The sequence below is a fragment of the Phlebotomus papatasi genome, chromosome 1, assembly GCF_024763615.1.
Source record: "Phlebotomus papatasi isolate M1 chromosome 1, Ppap_2.1, whole genome shotgun sequence".
NCBI lineage: Eukaryota > Metazoa > Arthropoda > Insecta > Diptera > Psychodidae > Phlebotomus > Phlebotomus papatasi.
This window is the reverse complement of record NC_077222.1, coordinates 78833980-78848383: the sequence shown is the minus strand read 5'-3', so window position 1 is coordinate 78848383 and position 14404 is coordinate 78833980. Positions and strand designations below refer to the sequence as shown.

General features: G+C 39.9%; 1 protein-coding gene across 1 annotated transcript in view; it reads left to right on the top strand.

Annotated features, from left to right (window-relative positions):
• LOC129810228 (patched domain-containing protein 3) overlaps positions 1 to 3088 on the top strand; it is a 47892-nt gene extending 44804 nt beyond the window's left edge. Inside the window, exons 9-10 of the mRNA XM_055860555.1 lie at positions 222 to 535; positions 599 to 3088. Of these exons, the coding sequence (XP_055716530.1) occupies positions 222 to 535; positions 599 to 2233 (1949 nt within the window). The 3' untranslated portion in view covers positions 2234 to 3088. The remainder of the gene's footprint in view (positions 1 to 221; positions 536 to 598) is intronic.
• The last annotated feature ends 11316 nt before the right edge of the window (positions 3089 to 14404 follow it).

The following is a 14404-nucleotide window of genomic DNA, read 5'->3' as shown; positions in this document are numbered from 1 at the left end:
GCTAAAAGAAGATTTTGCAGCATCCATCACAAACTGATCAGATCAATTGATCTGAAACACATTTTGATCAATGAAGATCACCCTCCTCGATCAATGAACTCGTATTGTTGAGCGTTTTATTTTTACACTACGCAACGTTTCACTATTACACTTATCAATGAAATAATCTCTGCTATAAGATCACTTTCTTTTTCTTTCCCCCAAAAAAAAAAAACAAATAGAGAAACGATCATGGTTCTACAGGACATTCATTACGGGAGGAATCAATCGAGAGGATCCGGACAATCCAGTAGACAATCGAGAACATATGCTAATGGCATTCTTCAAGACACGCGTGGCATCTTTACTAAACAAGGGTTGGATGAAAGCCCTAGTGATCCTTGTCTTTGGAGGATACCTCCTTGGTGCATGCTTTGGACTAACGAATATTAAGGAAGGCCTGGAGAGAAGAAAACTCTCAAAGGCAGATTCCTATTCAGTGGAATTCTTCGATCGTGAAGATGACTACTACAGAGAGTTCCCCTACCGGATTCAAGTAAGTTGTCTCCCTGTCCTTGCAAAACCACTAAAAATTCTAATTGTCATTTCTTTTCAATAGGTGATCATTGCAGGGGATATGAACTATTCCGACCCAGTAGTGCAAAATCAAATTGAAACACTAACACAGCGCCTGGAGAATACATCGTACGTTACAACATCTCTCTACACCGAATCATGGATTCGATCTTTCCTGTCGTACATTGAGAGGAATGGGGACTACCTCAATGTTACAATAGACACCGAACAGTCCTTTATTGATAACCTGAAGGAATTGTGGCTTTTCCCAGGAAATCCTTTCTCATTGGATGTAAAATTCAACGAAGATGGTACAAAAATTCTCGCATCGCGCTTTCTTATTCAAGCCGTCAATATCAGTGGTACCAATCATGAAAAGGTCATGGTGAAGGACCTCCGAGCCATATGCAAAGACTCTGGACTCAATGCAACAGTTTTCCATCCCTATTTTGTCTTCTTTGACCAGTTCGAACTAGTGCGTCCAACATCAATTCAAAGTATGGTGATCGGTGCCATGATCATGATGCTCATCAGTTTTATCTTCATCCCCAATATTTTGTGCTCCCTCTGGGTGGCCTTTAGCATTGTATCCATTGAACTTGGTGTGGCTGGATACATGTCCCTGTGGGATGTCAATCTCGATAGCATTTCAATGATAAATCTCATTATGTGCATCGGATTCTCTGTAGACTTTACTGCTCACATCTGCTACACCTACATGTCGTCCAAAGCAAAGAATCCGGATGATCGTGTCCGGGAAGCTCTCTACTCACTCGGATTGCCCATTGTTCAGGGTTCTTTTAGTACAATTCTCGGTGTTGTGGCACTCCTGCTCGCCGACAGCTATATCTTCCTCGTCTTCTTCAAGATGGTGTTTCTGGTGATATTTTTCGGTGCCATGCATGGACTATTCCTCCTTCCAGTGCTACTGTCACTCTTCGGACCCGGATCATGTGGAGGATCTAAGTCAACGGAGAAGGAAATGAAATTATCGGCAGTGGAAAAATCTTATCCTCATCCTTACTGCATACCGCATCCTCAACTCGCCTTGACGGGACCTTTTGGAAGCAAAAACTTCTTAGGGGCTCCTTACAAGGCCTACGGGGATGACAAAGACCTCGGGATCGGAACATCGGGTGAGGACTCTAGCGAAAGCAGCAGTAGTAAATCCCAACGTCGTCAAGCCATTGAGGATGAGAACACAAGGAGACGGTATGAGGAGGGATGGCGAAGATCATGGCACAATGTAGCCGCCAATGGAAGTACACCAAGTCAATTCCAACCACCCATCCTCGATCTCTATGGTCACGAATCTGAACGATTGTGGACAACGGGGAGACGCTACTATGACGACACCTATCTCACACAGAGACGAAATGATTCGACGTACAGACGCAACTCTGACGAGAAGACAACCCAGTATAGGACAAAATATGGAGAACATGACGATCTTCGGTATTTCTATGAACCAGACCCTCAGAGACGTCGCTACTCAGACGAAACTAAGAGGAGAGTGAGTGACGACAGGCGTCCAAGGAGATATTCACCACCAGAAGGCATATATAGGCAAAATCCCAACAGATCTAATTCTCAGCACAACCTGTACTATCCTCGACAGCCACAGAGGAGCAATTCTCAGCACAGTTTACGCCACATGGGGGACATGAGGTTTCCCTGACCGTGATCATTGACTATCTTGGCTGATCCTCATGCCGTTCGAGGACACCAAAATCACCTCATGAGCTCAAGAATGTCCCTCCAGTCCTAACCAATCTCTCTGTAATATCCCCATCTTACTATACGACGTCCTCTATTTCTTACGGCCCAAATAAACTCAAGGTGATCCTTGAGAATACTTAGTCTGTAAAATTTGGCTGTAAATCCCAAATTATCATACATTGATGGTTTGTGGCCTAGACAACCTTACGACTTAAGCCGAGAGACGACTTAATGTAATTATTATTATTAATCGTGTCGGGATGTATTTCTTTTACAATGTAATCATGTTGCATAGTCGTACATCCCGTGTTGGAGGAATGTGCTAAGTCCACTGTACAGGGTGCGTATTTTAAATTGAGACTTATTCATTCCAATTATTCATTTTCAACCGCTTATCCCTATTGGGGTCGCGGGCCCATGACATCCAAATTATCAGCCCACGCTTGTCGATCCTCCGCCACTTCAGGAAGATGTTCGGGTTCGATTCCAAGGCGTTCCAAGGCAAGATTCTGAATTTGATTCAGCCATCTTTTCCTAGATCTGCCACGAGGTCGACACCTTCTCACAATGGCTTGCATAGCTTTTCTGGGGAATCTTTTTCTATCCATGCGCTGAACATGTCCATACCTTCGAAGTTGTGATCTTTCGACCCGAAGAAGCAGCTCCTCGACTCTTAGTTCCTCATGAACGGCCACATTCCTCACTCGATCTCGACGAGTGATTCCCTTAACCGCCCGAAGGTACCTCATCTCGGCAGCTTGCACTCGCGATCTTACCCTTTCGGTCATTACCCAAATCTGACGACCATAGCTGAGAATAGTGTTCATTCCTTTGAAAACCGATAACTTAGCCGAACGGCTGAGCTCGGCCTTCCTCACTAACGCTTCCGCCAAGCTCCCTCATTACTGCAGAAGCTTGACCGATTCGCAATGATAGTTCGGTGTGAAACCTACCATTACTCGTGAATAACACCCCGATATACTTGAACTTCTCCACCTGTGTCAATGCTTTTCCATCAATATGTATGGTGCATTTCACAGGGTGAAGCTGAAGCTTTTCTGAATTCTGAAGCTTTTCTTCGGAAGATCCAAAATCAACCAAATCATCTGCGAAGAGGAGATGGCTCACCCTGAAATCCCAAATATGAATCGCATTCCGCCCTCGACTGCGTTCCATAATCTTGTCCATGTATATTATGAACAACAAGGGTGATAGAACACACCCTTGGCGCAGTCCAACACCCACCTGAAAACCTTCCGACTTGGATCCGTTTACACGAACACAACTACTACAGTCTCTGTACAATGACTGAATGGCTCCTACCAATTCTTCATCCAGTCCGTACTCGTGCAGTACATCCCAAAGCTGTAGAAAGAAGCATAGAGTGGAATTGCATACTCCCAAGCCTTTTCGACAATCATCCTCAGGGTAAAAAGCTGATCCGTGGTGCTTCTACCAGGCCTGAAACCGCATTGTTCTTCACCCAGTCTGGGTTCGACTATTTATCGGCATCTTCTCTCAAGGACTTTAGCATACTTGAGATTTATTCATCTTTTTTTATTACTTCTGAGGTAAAAAAGAAAAATTTTTGTCTTCATGACTTCTCTTATTGGGTGTTATAGATTACATTTATTCGATATATCCCCCTCCCACCGCCACAATAGACTCCATCCTGGCCCTGAAGCGCTCGCAGGCGCGATGAAGCACATCCTTATCCGTACCGCTCAACGCAGACTCAATACTTGCTTTTAGATGCGGTAAGCTGGGATGTCTGAACTTGTTGGTTACTCTTTCGATGACGTCCCAGATGTAGTAATCCAGGGGATTCAAATCCGGGCTGTTTGGAGGCCAGAAATTCTGGGGCCAGAACATGCCCACATTGTAATAATAATAATAATAATAATATAATAATGGTGGCATAACGTTTCCTAGAGGAACTAGACCTTCCCACAAGGGGAGTACGGGACATCCATTATTATTTTTTCTTATATAGGGATGAGGTTGTCAGTCCCATGCCCCGTGGAATCAAGTGCAGTGAAGCTCACTGGATGCAATCCGAACACCTTTAACGCCAGAAAAATTCCTGGTGACCTAAAGGAGATTCGAACCCGGGACACTTGCATCATAGAGCGAGTGCTCTACCACTTGACCCATTGAGTGCCCACGCCCACATTGTCCTTCAACCAATTTTAGAGCCAATTACTTATGTGCGCAGGCGGCTCCATCCTGTTGGAAGACATAAGGTCTTTCAGACTGTACTCTGACGCATCGTGTGATCACTCACTTCGAGAATCAATGCCATTTTTCGAATTAATAGTTTTGGATCTTCATAAATCTTCGTATCAGCGCGTTGAATCATTTCAGGAGTCCTCACGGAAGGTTTCATGGCGTGTTTCTTCCTAATCGATATGTCAATACTATCTCCTGACCCATTGGCTTTTGAAATTTGCGAGCGATACGGTAAACTTGTGGAATCACTCTCTGGCACCGTTAAATAACACCTCATAGGAACCCCATTTGAATTGGTACCAGTGGTGCCCTCCTCCGCCGGATCCAGCTATTCGAGCACTTCATCACTTAGGGGTAGTTTTTGTGAGAGAGCCCGATCATTCTCTCGGTGACCGTGCTAGGGCATAGAAGTGAAAAGCGATGAGGTAGAGAGCGTGACATTGCGTGCTCGAGTAGTAGGGTGCAAAGTCACCTCCCTCCTTACTAGATCGCGAGTAATAATAATAATAATAATAATGCTGGCACAACATTCCATGAAGGAACAAGGCCTTTCCGCAAGAGGATTTCTAGACATGCATTATTATTTTTTTCTTGTACGGGATGAGATTGTCAGTCCCATGCCCGTGGAATCAAGTGCAGTGAAGCTCACTGGATGCAATCCGAACACCTTTAACGCCAGAAAATTTCCTGGTGACCTAAAGGGGATTCGAACCCGGGACACTTGCATCATAGAGCGAGTGCTCTACCACTTGACCCATTGAGTGCCCAGATCGCGAGTGTTAATAAGAAATAATTAATTGTGGTCAGAGTGAAACCAGAAACTCTGGGTTTTGTGTACGAGAGGAATTTAATTATTTCTAATTCAATCCGACCGGCGCGCAGGACTTTAGTAATGGCCACTCGGCGATTGTGCTCTTCACTTGATTTCACCATTGCAATTTTTTTCTGTTTATAAACTATCAGCTGATGTACCTAGCTTGTAAGAAAGCCGAGTAGCGACATGTATCGAGCAAAGGAATGGCCGCCAACAGACCTTGAAATCAGGCTCAATTTAAAGCCCGCACCCTGTAGACCACCAAAGATCGCCTTCCCCACGATGTGGATGCTTCTTCCGTGCCTTCGGAGTTTTTTGGGCAGAGGCGCTGCATTTTATTACGTTTTATCACAGTGAAAATGTTTTTTTTTTCTAAACATTCAGTTGCTTGCACCGGGCGGGACTCGAACTTACAACAGTGAGAGTCGCGTCAGAGATCTCATCCGCCCAAGACCCAATGGTCTTGCCTATTACGCCACTGAGATCCCTGAGATGATTAAAATGATCAATAGGGGAATTCTGTAATTTTCGTGGCATTGTCACGCGTGAGTTCGAAACCTGACAATGCTAATCGAGCTTTTTTTGTCATATCATATGAGTTTGAAAATGCAATTCATTGATTTTTTTAATGAAATCGCTTTACTTGATGATTTTATGAAAATACAGTACATCTTGGTTGATTTGTTTAATCAAATTCATTGTAATTTGAATTGCCAGAAATCTCAAATATGTGACTTCTGACAATGTCACGGCTACAGAATCGCATTTTCGAAAAAGCTCACCTAAGATTCGAACCCAGTCATATGGCATTGCCAGAGCGTTACAGAATTCCCCTCCATTACATTTCCATCAGTTTCTGACTAATCCATCTTTCGGCTTAAGCCGAGAAATGACTTACAAGGGAGGTTCTCGGACTCGTTATCGAGTTCATTCATGAAACTTTGCATATTACCTAATTTGGGCATGCCAAATTCAATGGTGATAGTAAAAAACTTCGATAGGCATCGATACCCCCGCTACAGGGGGTGGGGTTGGGGTCCAAAATTCATATTTTTGGCTCTAGCAGCCAGAGGGTTGGAAATAGCGACTTGGGGTCTTCGGGTGACCCCCCCATAACTTGACCTTGGGAATCTAAATATGACCTTCATTTTCCCCCCACCCCTCCCCTTCTCTTAAAAAACGTGTTTTTTGGGATATTTCGAAAACTACTCATCCGATAGTTTTCATTGTCGGATATGTTTTAGATGTCGTCCAGATGGATATTTCGTCCATACATACCAATGACCTTGAAATATTCCTTCATGTCATTTTTCAAGGTCAAATGTATTACGCTTAAAATATTCATTTTTTTCAATCAATTTTATCAAAGTATGATTTCTTAATAACACTAATTTATTGAATAATGAATATAAACCTCTTTAAGCCACTTTAATGCCATTGATACGTTTTTGACATTTATATATACTTCAATTTTTAAAATATCATTTTAAAAAAACTTTATGTCAACCAAATTCTAATATTGGGCATTGACTGTTTTCCTGAAGTAAGACATTAAGGTAATGAAATTTTCATGAAATTTGTGAAATTTATGAAATTTTATGAAAGTTATGAAAATTTACTGGATTATGTTTAACGATTGTTGATCAATAATTTTAATTTTATAACAAGGATTATAATATGTAAATGAAATGAAATCTCACATATTAGAAGAAAAACAACATCTATTACGACAATTATGTATTCAATTTCAAGTATATAAAGACCTACATGCAATAATGAACAAAAAATGTTATTTTATGGCAGGCTTTACTTACAAAAAAAAATATTTTAAAGTCACACAAGACATCTTTAGAAAAACTACGCAGATCAATCATAAAACGGTAAAAAGTATATTTAGAACATGTACAGTTCAAGTATAAAACGATTAACCCTGTGCTACAAATAGCTGAAGTATAAACTGGTTAAAGAAAATGCTAAAAATACGCACAGCTCAATCATAAAACGGTAACTGTGCTTAAAATCACGCACATCAAAATCATAATACGGTAAATGTGCTCAAAATCATGCACATCTCAATCATAAAACGGTAAATGCACTTCAAATCACGCACAGATCAATCATAAAACGGTCAAGATTGCGCTTAAAATCACGCAAAGTTCAATCATAAAACGGTAAATGAGCATAAGATCACGCACATCTTGATTATAAAACGGTAAATGTGCTTAAAATCACACATAGTTCTATCATTAAACGGTAAATGAGCTTAAAATCACGCACAGCTGAATCATAAAACGGCTAAGATTGCGCTCAATATCACGCACAGATCAATCATAAAACGGTTAAGATTGCGCTTAAAATCACGCACAGATCAATCATAAAACGATTAAGATTGCGTTTAAAATCACGCACAGCTTAATCATAAAACGGTAAATGCGCTTAAAATCACGCACAGCTGAATCATAAAACGGTTAAGATTGCGCTTAAAATCACGCACAGCTCGATCACAAAACGGTAAATGCGCTTAAAATCACGCACAGCTCGATTATAAAACGACAAATGCGCTCAAAATCACGCACAGCTAGATCATAAAACCGTAAATGCGCTTAAAATTGCGCACAGCTGAATCATAAAACGGTCAACATTGCGCTTAAAATCACGCACAGTTCAATCATAAAACGGTAAATGAGCATGAGATCACGCACATCTTGATTATAAAACGGTAAATGCACTTAAAATCACACATAGTTCTATCATAAAACGGTAAATGAGCTTAAAATCACGCACAGCTCGATCATAAAACGGTAAATTCGCTTAAAATCACGCACAGCTCAATCATAAAAAGGTAAATGCGCTTAAAATCACGCACAGCTGAATCACAAAACGGTTAAGATTGCACTTAAAATCACATATAGTTCTATCATAAAACGGTAAATGCGCTTAAAATTGCGCACAGCTGAATCATAAAACGGTTAAGATTCCACTTAAAATCACACATAGTTCTATCATAAAACGGTAAATGCGCTTAAAATCACGCACAGCTCGATCATAAAACGGTAAATTCGCTTAAAATCACGCACAGCTCAATCATAAAAAGGTAAATGCGCTTAAAATCACGCACAGCTGAATCATAAAACGGTTAAGATTGCACTTAAAATCACATATAGTTCTATCATAAAACGGTAAATGCGCTTAAAATTGCGCACAGCTGAATCATAAAACGGTTAAGATTCCACTTAAAATCACACATAGTTCTATCATAAAACGGTAAATGCGCTTAAAATCACGCACAACTCGATCATAAAACGGTAAATTCGCTTAAAATCACGCACAGCTCAATCATAAAAAGGTAAATGCGCTTAAAATCACGCACAGTTCAATCATAAAACGGTAAATTAGTATAAGTTCACGCACATCTTGATTATAAAACGGTAAATGTGCTTAAAATAATGCACAGTTCTATCATAAAACTACAATTGCGCTTAAAATCACGCACAGCTTAATAATAAGAAGGTAAATGCGCTTAAAATCACGCACAGTTTAATCATAAAACAGTCAACATTGCGCTTAGAATCACGCACAGTTCAATCATAAAACGGTAAATGAGCATAAGATCACGCACATCTTGATTATGAAACGGTAAATGCACTTAAAATCACGCATAGTTCTATCATAAAACGGCAAATGCGCTTAAAATGACGCACAGTTGAATCATAAAACGGTTAAGATTGCGCTTAAAATCACGCACAGCTCGATCACAAAACGGTAAATGCGCTTAAAATCATGCACAGTTGAATCATAAAACGGTTTAGATTGCGCTTAAAATCACGCACAGCTGAATCATAAAACGGGTAAGATTGCGCTTAAAGTCACGCACAGCTCGATCACAAAACGGTAAATGCGCTTAAAATCACGCAGAGCTGAATCATAAAACGGTTAAGATTGCGTTTAAAATCACGCACAGCTCGATCATAAAACCGTAAATGCGCTTAAAATGACGCACAGCTGAATCATAAAACGGTTAAGATTGAGCTTAAAATCACGCACAGCTCGATCACAAAACGGTAAATGCGCTTGAAATCACGCACAGCTGAATCATAAAACGGTTAAGATTGCGCTTAAAATCACGCACAGCTGAATCATAAAACGATAAATGCGCTTAAAATCACGCACGGCTGAATCATAAAACGGTTAAGATTGCGCTTAAAATCACGCACAGCTCGATCAAAAAACGGTAAATGCGCTTAAAATCACGCACAGCTGAATCATAAAACGACAAATGCGCTCAAAATCACGCACAGTTCAATCATAAAACGGTAAGTGAGCATAAGATCACGCACATCTTGATTACAAAACGGTAAATGCGCGTAAAATCACGCACAGCTGAATCATAAAACGGTTAAGATTGCGCTTAAAATCACGCACAGCTCGATCACAAAACGGTAAATGCGCTTAAAATCACGCACAGCTCGATCATAAAACGACAAATGCGCTCAAAATCACGCACAGCTAGATCATAAAACCGTAAATGCGTTTAAAATTACGCACAGCTGGATCATAAAACGGTTACGATTGTGCTTAAAATCACGCACAGCTAGATCACAAAACGGTAAATGCGCTTAAAATCACACACAGCTGAATCATAAAACGACAAATGCGCTCAAAATCACGCACAGTTCAATCATAAAACGGTAAGTGAGCATAAGATCACGCACATCGTGATTACAAAACGGTAAATGCGCGTAAAATCACGCACAGCTGAATCATAAAACGGTTAAGATTGCGCTTAAAATCACGCACAGCTCGATCACAAAACGGTAAATGCGCTTAAAATCACGCACAGCTCGATCGTAAAACGACAAATGCGCTCAAAATCACGCACAATTAGATAAAGAAACCGTAAATGCGTTTAAAATCACGCACAGCTGGATCATAAAACGGTTAAGATTGCGCCTAAAATCACGCACAGCTAGATCACAAAACGGTAAATGCGCTTAAAATCACGCACAGCTGAATCATAAAACGACAAATGCGATCAAAATCACGCACAGCTAGATCATAAAACCGTAAATTCGCTTAAAATTGCGCACAGCTGAATCATAAAACGGTTAAGATTTCGCTTAAAATCACGCACAGTTCGATCATAAAACGGTAAATGCGCTTAAAATCACGCACAGCTGAACCATAAAACGGTTAACATTGCGCTTAAACTCACGCACAGTTCGATCATAAAACCGTAAATGTGCATAAAATCACGCACAGGTTGGTCATAATACGGCAAATGCGCTTAAAATTATGTACAGGTCGATCATAAAACGATAAATGCGCTTAAAATCACGCACAGCTGAATCATGAAACGGTTAAGATTGCGATTGAAATCACGCACAGTTCAATCATAAAACGGTTAAGATTGCGCTTAAAATCACGCACAGATAAATCATAAAACGGTAAATGCACTTAAAATCACGCACAGATCAATCATAAAACGGTAAATGCGCTAAAAATCACGCACAGTTCGATAATAAAACGGTGAATGCGCTTAAATTATGCGATTTTTTATGCGAAATCCTAAGCGTTTTATGATTAAACTGTGCGTGATTTTAAGCGAACTTGATCTTTTATGATCGACTTGTGCTTGTTTTTGAGCGTATTTGCCGTTTTGATATTGATCTGTGCGTGATTTCAAGCGTACTCTTGACCGTTTTGTGATTGATCTGTGCGTGACTTTGACCGTATTTACCGTTTTATGATTGAACTGTGCGTGATTTTAAGCGCATTTACCGTTTTGTGATTGATCTGTGCGTGATTTTAAGCAGATTTACCGTTTTGATATTGAACTGTGCGTGATTTTTAGCGCATTTACCGTTTTATGATTCAACTGTGCGTCATTTTAAGCGCATTTGCCGTTTTATGATAGAACTATGCGTGATTTTAAGTGCATTTACCGTTTCATAATCAAGATGTGCGTGATCTTATGCTCATTTACCGTTTTATAATTCAGCTGTGCGTGATTTTAAGCGTATTTACCGTTTTGTGGTCGAGCTGTGAGTGATTTTAAGCAATATAGTGAAAGGCGGGATTTCGGTCTAATTTATGCTCTTCAATTTTACTTTATTGTTGTCGACGTTTCGATCCTGGATGGGATCTTCTTCAGGGCATCAAATTATCAAGGAGAACAATTGTCAATTTCACATGAAACACTACTTCCTGATCTTGTACCTTTGAAGCTCTCTCACCCATCACCAGTTGAAGACCAGTTGAAGAACCAGCCGGAAGTAGTGTTTCATGTGAACTTGCCAATTGTTCTCCTTGATACTTTGATGCCCTGAAGAATATCCCATCCAGGATCGAAACGTCGGCAACAATAAAGTAAAATTGCAGAGCATAAATTAGACCGAAATCCCGCCGTTGACTATATTGATACAATAAACGGTCGAAATCCATTAGAGTGATTTTAAGCGCAACCTTAACCGTTTTATGATTAAGCTGTGCGTGATTTTAAGCGCAATCTTAACCGTTTTATGCTTCAACTGTGCGTGATTTTAAGCGCATTTATCGTTTTATGATTCAGCTGTGCGTGATTTTAAGCGCAATCTTAACCGTTTTATGATTCAACTGTGCGTGATTTTAAGCGCATTTACGGTTTTATGATTAAGCTCTGCGTGATTTTAAACGCAATCTAAACCGTTTTATGCTTCAACTGTGCGTGATTTTAAGCGCATTTATCGTTTTATGATTCAGCTGTGCGTGATTTTAAGCGCAATCTTAACCGTTTTATGATTCAGCTGCGCGTGATTTCAAGCGCATTTACCGTTTTGTGATCGAGCTGTGCGCGATTTCAAGCGCAATCTTAACCGTTTTATGATTCAACTGTGCGTGATTTTAAGCGCATTTACGGTTTTATGATTAAGCTCTGCGTGATTTTAAACGCAATCTAAACTGTTTTATGCTTCAACTGTGTGTGATTTTAAGCGCATTTATCGTTTTATGATTCAGCTGTGCGTGATTTTAAGCGCAATCTTAACCGTTTTATGATTCAGCTGTGCGTGATTTCAAGCGCATTTACCGTTTTGTGATCGAGCTGTGCGTGATTTTAAGCGCAATCTTAACCGTTTTATGATTCAACTGTGCGTGATTTTAAGCGCATTTACGGTTTTATGATTAAGCTCTGCGTGATTTTAAGGACAATCTTAACCGTTTTATGATTCAACTGTGCGTGATTTTAAGCGCTTTTACGGTTTTATGATTCAGCTGTGCGTGATTTTAAGCGCAATCTTAACCGTTTTATGATTCAGCTGTGCGTGATTTCAGGCGCATTTACCGTTTTGTGATCGAGCTGTGCGTGATTTTAAGCGCAATCTTAACCGTTTTATGATTCAACTGTGTGTGATTTTATGCGCATTTACGGATTTATGATTAAGCTCTGCGTGATTTTAAACGCAATCTAAACTGTTTTATGCTTCAACTGTGCGGGATTTTAAGCGCATTTATTGTTTTATGATTCAGCTGTGCGTGATTTTAAGCGCAATCTTAACCGTTTTATGATTCAGCTGTGCGTGATTTCAAGCGCATTTCCCGTTTTGTGATCGAGCCGTGCGTGATTTTAAGCTCAATCTTAACCCTTTTATGATTCAGCTGTGCGTGATTTTAAGCGCATTTACCGTTTTATGATCGAGCTGTGCGTGACTTTAAGCGCAATCTTACCCGTTTTATTATTCAGCTGTGCGTGATTTTAAGCGCAATCTAAACCGTTTTATGATTCAGTTGTGCGTGATTTTAAGCGCATTTACCGTTTTGTGATCGAGCTGTGCGTGATTTTAAGCGCAATCTTAACCGTTTTATGATTCAACTGTGCGTCATTTTAAGCGCATTTGCCGTTTTATGATAGAACTATGCGTGATTTTAAGTGCATTTATCGTTTCATAATCAAGATGTGCGTGATCTTATGCTCATTTACCGTTTTATGATTGAACTGTGCGTGATTTTAAGCGCAATGTTGACCGTTTTATGATTAAGCTGTGCGTGATTTTAAGCGCATTTACCGTTTTATGATTCAGCTGTGCGTGATTTTAAGCGCAATTGTAGTTTTATGATTCAGCTGTGCGTGATTTTAAGCGCATTTACCGTTTTGTGATCGAGCTGTGCGTGATCTTATGCTAATTTACTGTTTTGTGATTGAACTGTGCGTGATTTTAAGCGCATTTACCTTTTTATGATTGAGCTGTGCGTGATTTTAAGCAAATTTACCGTTTTATGATCGAGCTGTGCGTGATTTTAATCGCATTTACCGTTTTATGATAGAACTATGTGTGATTTTAAGTGCATTTACCGTTTTATAATCGAGATGTGCGTGATCTCATGCTCATTTACCGTTTTATGATTGAACTGTGCGTGATTTTAAGCGCAATGTTGACCGTTTTATGATAGACCTGTGCGTTATTTTAAGCACATTTACCGTTTTATAATCAAGATGTGCGTGGTCTTATGCTCATTTTCCGTTTTACGATTGAACTGTGCGTGATTTTAAGCGCATTTACCGTTTTATGATCGAGCTGTGCGTGATTTTAAGCGCAATCTTATCCGTTTTATGATTCAGCTCTGCGTGATTTTGAGCGCATTTACCGTTTTATGATTAAGCTGTGCGTGATTTTAAACGCAATCTTAATCGTTTTATGATTGATCTGTGCGTGATTTTAAGCGCAATCTTAACCGTTTTATGATTGATCTGTGCGTGATATTGAGCGCAATCTTAGCCGTTTTATGATTCAGCTGTGCGTGATTTTAAGCTCATTTACCGTTTAATGATAGAACTGCGCGTGATTTTAAGCACATTTACTATTTTATAATCAAGATGTGCGTGATCTTATGCTCATTTACCGTTTTATGATTGAACTTTGCGTGATTTTAAGCGCAATCTTGACCGTTTTATGATTGATATGTGCGTGATTTGAAGTGCATTTACCGTTTTATGATTTTGATGTGCGTGATTTTAAGCACAGTTACCGTTTTATGATTGAGCTGTGCGTATTTTTAGCATTTTCTTTAACCAGTTTATACTTCAGCTATTTGTAGCACAGGGTTAATCGTTTT